This window comes from Apteryx rowi, unplaced genomic scaffold (genome assembly GCF_003343035.1).
Source record: "Apteryx rowi isolate R43461 unplaced genomic scaffold, aptRow1 scaffold_71, whole genome shotgun sequence".
In the NCBI taxonomy this organism is placed as follows: domain Eukaryota; kingdom Metazoa; phylum Chordata; class Aves; order Apterygiformes; family Apterygidae; genus Apteryx; species Apteryx rowi.
Genome location: NW_020450994.1, coordinates 2,483,881 through 2,489,998, shown reverse-complemented (window position 1 = coordinate 2,489,998; position 6,118 = coordinate 2,483,881). Strand labels below are relative to the sequence as shown.

The 6,118-nt window shown below is 38.5% G+C and overlaps 1 protein-coding gene across 2 annotated transcripts in view; it reads right to left on the bottom strand.

Moving 5' to 3' along the window:
- Positions 1–2,053: 2,053 nt before the first annotated feature.
- GOLPH3 (golgi phosphoprotein 3) overlaps positions 2,054–6,118 on the bottom strand; it is a 26,186-nt gene continuing 22,121 nt past the window's right edge. For both annotated transcript variants that reach the window (XM_026087187.1, XM_026087188.1), the window contains exon 4: positions 2,054–6,055. In XM_026087187.1, the coding sequence (XP_025942972.1) occupies positions 5,631–6,055 (425 nt within the window). In that variant the 3' untranslated portion in view covers positions 2,054–5,630. The remainder of the gene's footprint in view (positions 6,056–6,118) is intronic.

Here is a 6,118-nt window from a genome sequence, read left to right as displayed (position 1 = left end):
CCTCAGGAGCTTGAAGAGTCATAGCAGAATTTTAAAAGCTGGTTGTAACATGATTTGGTTTCATTTGCACAGGCAGAAAACAAAGAAAGGCCTGTTAAGACTCTCTGTCGTTTTAYGGACCTGGCTAACGTTCGTAACTCTGCTTTGTGCTGCCGTGTGGAACATGTTCAGCATCTGAAACAAAGCCACAAGGTAACTGCCCCAAGAAAACTTCCCAGAGGGTGGATTCATTCTAGAGAGGTCCTCCAACACATTTCATGGGACAGTTATCAGCCAGCTGGAGAACACAAGTCCTGTTGCATGGCACTTCACAGCAAACCAAAGCCTTCTTGTAACATTTGCCTTCAAGATCAATCCCAGAGAAAAGGGAAAAAAAACCCAGACTTGAAGAAATGTATAAAAGGAAGGGGTAGAGAATGGCAACACACCATAAATCCTGACAAACTAATGCATTAGATGATGGCAAAGCCTATCCAAGTAGACACCAGATGGGAAGGAACTGAGTGATGTATTGGGAGACAAGAAAGCAAAAATGAAAAAGCAGAACGTTTTAGTCTGTTTTGCCAGGAAAACAGGGTTTATGTGATCACATTATAAGTATATCTGTGCCTCTTTCTTTTCCCACTTCTCTTTTAACTAAACTGAAGAAACTTTCCAAGTTTCGGCCAAGTAGACAGATGCCCTTCAGAGCTGCAGCACAAGCTCAACCCTTTTTTAAGAGAACCCAGAAGGAAAATTAATCTTGTATATATGCCCTCGCTATAGAAAAAGTTCCAGTAGGAGAGAGCAAGTTCTTAGAGCACTGATGCAGGGACATGAGACTATTGGCAAAATCATTATCCTCATCTGTATGTCCACCCTGCTGCATGGATAACAGCTTAGCTTTTGAAGCATGCAGACAGCAGTTTCAAGGTAAATTAGTATCAGTTCCTGTTCATCTTAACAAACTGTGTGTTATAAGCCATAGCAGAAAGCCAGATGCTGTGAAGTTCTTGATTAGAAAGCAGATTCCTTTAAGTCAATCAACCACAAAGCCAAAATCTGCAGGATATCAGACTTCAGTTTTTGGTATTGACAAAACTATTTGTTGAAGAAGGGTTGGTTCCTCGAAGCATCAGCAGGGAGTCAGAGAACAGAGGGGAAAGCAACCTGAAAAGAGGGTAGCTGAGTAGAGCTTGAGTGACTGTAGAAGTGAAGGAAGTAAAAGGTTAGTAACAAAGAAGCAAGAGTGGAAATATCTAAGACAGTACAGATGTTCACGAGCATGAAAGAGGAAATCACCAAGACGTGAAATAGGGAAAAGAGAAGAAACTGGGAAGACCAGGGGCCAAAGTCAAGAGGAAAAAAAGAAACAATGAATTGTTTGGAGGTGCAGAAAGGTAGGGGAAAAAAGCCAAAGGCTATTACTACTCATCATCATTTCCTTCCCTATCCTTTCTGCTTAGGAGCCAGCTTTTCTTCTCACCATTTCTAGAGAAGCTCTTTCTGCTCAGTCAGAAGGCATTTATTTTCCTTGACTTTTCACAGTGCTTAGTGTTGCTGCTTTGTAGGCGCAAGAAAACAAGACCCCAAAGGAGGGAACTCCACACCTTATTCAGAGATGAACTTGGGCAGTAGCTCTGATCTAGTGCTTCTTCCCCATCCAAAGAGCCTCCCCTCCTACACATACCTGAAAGCACACTTTTATACTTGACACACAGTACTTGAAAACATCTGATTTCCTGAGTAATTTAACTGTTGTAAACATTAGCATTTCCACAGAATAAATAAGTTTCTCCTTTTGGAAGAAGTCTGTACTCCTCTGAATCTGGAAACACCCTTCCATATAGAAAGACAGATGGACATAATAGGGGAAACTAGGATGTAACACACTTTGACTAGTTAAACTGCTTGAAGCCAATGTAGGCAGAAATGAGGCTTGATGGAATTCTTTAAGTTCTGTTCCCCAAGCCGGTGTAGGCCAGAACCTTAGGAAAAATACTTGGAAATCACTTAACAGATGAATCCTTTAGATATTACATGCATGTGATACACACTAACCATTTGCAGCTTATAACGTGAAAGGGTGCTTTATTTTGTTTCATTACAGATTCAGTCCAGTTCACAGAGAACACATTAGTTAATACATATCTTCACTTTGTAGGAGAAATGGGCATGAACACATGAGCACTCAGTTACCAGTCCTTTATAGCCAATTTATGCCATTTTCACCTGGAAGCATATGCAGATCTCGAAAGCATCATGCATGGCACACAGTTTTCACTAACATCTCAGATAGGAGCACTGTAATGTCATCTCTACAAACACAGGAGAGGAGGATATAAATCTCAAGGACTGTATAATTTACAAAAAAAAAAAAAAAAAAAAGTATACCAGCTTCTGGATTTATCTTTTAAATCCCATTTTTGACATAAGTGGAAATTTTGTTTTAAAAAAATGAGCCCCTGAACAGTATCTATTTTTCCTTGAGACACTGGTTTGAGTTCAGGTTATGGATAGCAACCTTCACTCTAAGCAGCCAGTGAGAGCTGGCTGAAGACTCGGAGCATCCAGAACTGCCTCAAAACCAGGCCTCTGTGAGCTGCGGTGGTAGGTAATGGGAAGAAGGGTACTGTAATCTCAGCAGAACAAAGCAGTGTACTATATTAAACCTTTTGAAATTTCCTCTATTATAGTAACAAACAGTAATGAAGGCGAGGACGTTTGCTAAATCATCCCTTATAGTGTAGCAAATTTACCTTCACTGTTAAGACTTAGGGGCTTTGCTTTTCTTAAAAGCACAACCCAAGACTTGAGATCTCCAAAGCTACCTGTCCCCCTGCCTCCGGTTTGTATCAGGCAGCCAACAGAAGATACTGTCTCCCTTTGCAAACCTGTTGTGGCTTGCACCAAACCTGTCAGAGAGGTTCGGGGATCCACTTAATGCAAACTCTCCCTATTGCAGTCAGAGGTTCTGCCTTTAAGCAAAATTAAGGTGACAATGAACACTGTAGGCCTCTTGTCTTGTACATGAAATAATTTAAAAACTCTTACTGGAGAGGGTAAAAAGAGGGGAGGTTTTCTTACCGCATTAGTTGCAAAGGGGACAAAACCCCACTGTTCCTCACAACCTAACAGGAAACCAGCAGGAGCATGAAAAAGACTCGCAAAAGGAAGATGAGGGGACAGAAAAGGGATTGTGAAAAGATACTGTCAATTTGAAGCATGTTTCAAGTAGTTTAGATTTTCAAAGCTGTTTTAACATTTATGCTCTCAATTTGCTCCTGAATATCCTACCCTTTTCTAACTTTTCCAATTAATTACTTTTCTCTCCTCTCAAAGAGCTATAGAAAAGGAAAAAAAACACAACACAGGAGAGAGACAGACAATAAAAGCAACCAGTTAACATATACTATCAAGTATAAAAAGTATTCTGTAGACTGTCAAATATAAGAGCAACACAGAGGCTTTCATTTTCCCCCCACGCTTAAAGCAATCACATTTTGAAAAAGTTTAGAAGAAATGTCCAAAGTTCATGCCCAAGCTCCTCAAAGTTTTAAACACAGCATCTTACAACTGAGAAAACACTGTTTAACTTTTTGTTTGTAAACCAGTTTGAAATACTTTGCAATATACCTTTAATTTCATTTTTCTAAAGAAACAGCATTTAAGAACTGAAAGAATGATGTGGCATTAAATGTTAAGGACCATATTTTAAAACCGTTTATTAAAAAAAAGGTTATAGAGGTATGATGAATTTAAGTTGTATTTTAAAGTCAACTACTTAGGCATCTAAATGTTTTAAAATGAAGTGCAAAATTGGAAGTCCAGTCACAGACGAGGCTGTAGAGCTGTGCTGAAGATGAAAGAGGTCTACCCATGGCAGGCACAGCCACATACGCTTAAGCTAACTCGGTCTCTCTCAGTCATGAATCCTGCAGATCTGAGTGACACCACCGATTAGGTCAGTTTGATCTACTTAATATAAACTCTCCCTTTCTAATAAGAAGGATATTAACTAAAGCTTTCAGTTAAGCAATAAAACCTTTCTAATTAGCAACACAAAATAAAAATGACATGCTTGCTCTGTTTCAGGCACTTTCAAGATCATAGTTTATTTACTGTAGGTAAAAAGCTAGTATACAGATTAGGGGATCCCTTAAATTTCAATTCTACAGTTATACACCATCTAGTATTCTTGCTTTGAATAGTAACCAAAAAAGTTTCTAAACACCTGTAAGCCCCGCTATAAATCTGCGCTGTTATGAGGAAAAAAATAGATAAATCAATGGTTAATTTGTTCAATGMGTAATATTTACACTGTGAAACAAATGGGAGATAATAACAAGCAGTGGTAAAGAGGCAATAAATTTTAAAAAGCCAAAGTTTTTTTATATATATATATTTTTTACAATAGTGTGCTAATCAGCATAATTGTATATAAAAAATTAAAATATAGTAGAGCGTCCCATTACAGAAATCTTAATCATCTGAACTGCAGTCATTACTTGCTAACCATTTACATGCAACACCGGCTAGGACTGACTTTTTATTTTTAAAGTGTAAAACAGATTATGACATTTAAGAGACAAACATTGTGTACAAACAAAATTAAAAACTGCACTCAAGAGTTGTACTGGTCACAAGCCTCTTCCATACAGGAGAAAAGAAAATTACAAACAGTGATAGAAAGTGGTCTCTTTCCATACACTAATTATCAAAGGCAATGCATAGACTGAGAATACCTGCATGGTAAACTCTGCAGACACTGGAACCAAACAGCTCTCACATACATGCTCTTTATAAGAGGCCTTTCCTTTCACCAAATGGCGATGACTGACAGCAAGTAAGGGGGCACCAGGTGTACAACTAAGTAAATCTTGCAAAATACTAAGATGGGGGAGATTGTTAATATACATTTTGAACTCTATATACAATATAATGGAATGTATCCCATCCCAAAATTGTTTTATGAAACAATTGGACCTTTCTACACTAGCCTTATGACTCAGTTATAGTTCTAATGAAAGCATAAGTACACAGGAGATTTACATGTAAAGTGAAATTCACAGGGCATTTAACAAGAACTGTTCACAAAGCTGCTTAATGGCATTTCTGCTTTTAAAGTAATTTTGTTAAGTATAATTGAAATGATGTCTGTCTATAAAGTGTCCCGACAGATACTTCAATATGGAGCTTTGGTGATTTTAAAAAGGCCCTTTTCTGATCTGTTATGAATTGTACTGCAGAACTATTGATGCATGCACACATCTGTGTCAGCTAAGACTAGTGATCCCACTGCATGCACATTTCCTCCTTGAGGTGCTTCCCAAGTTAAACCACTGCAGTAACAAAAAGATGAAAAATAGATTAAACCAAGTATTTCAGATAGCTTAAATTTAATAGAAATGAAGTGCCAATATGGCAGTAAAACCTTTTTCTGTTGCTTTTAAACAGGAAGGTCTCTTGTACCAGCAGAATCCTGCATACAGATACATAGAGAAGGAGGGAATACACCACTTATAATTCCCATGAAATAAGAGCTGATTCATCATGTGAGAAGGTACAAATTACAGAAAACATGAATAGTCAATAGAAGAGAAACAACTGGTTTACATGAAAGAAGAGAGAACACTTCAGTCTGATTGCAGTTATTTTGTGAAAGCTGCTACAACAGCCCACAGAACCTCATTCGTGTTGGCTTTCATACATTCAACCTCAGGGTCTAAATCCAGGAGCTGTCGCACTCTCTTTGTGGCTAAATCATACTGCTCATCCAAAAGGGGGGCAAAAGCGTTCTCCAGAACATCTGAAGCATGGGCTAAATAAACGAGTGCCAGCAAGCGCTTGTCCATGCGGTGAGGGTCATTCACCCATTTGTCAAGAACTGCTTCTTGAACCTTCTTGATGAGGCGTTGTTTGATATTGTTGTTGGTGAGGGGGTGCGTAGTCATGTCAAAAAGAAGGAAGTTCTGTTTCTCTGTTGTCAGTACACCTTTTTCCACTAAATTTTTAGCTAACCGTTCACGGACATTCCGTAATTGGTAGTGCAACTTTAATGGGTTCCACGTTTCACCTAAAAAAGCAAACAAAAAAAGCCAACAGTCAGGCAAAGTTTAATCTGTACTATTAACTCCCC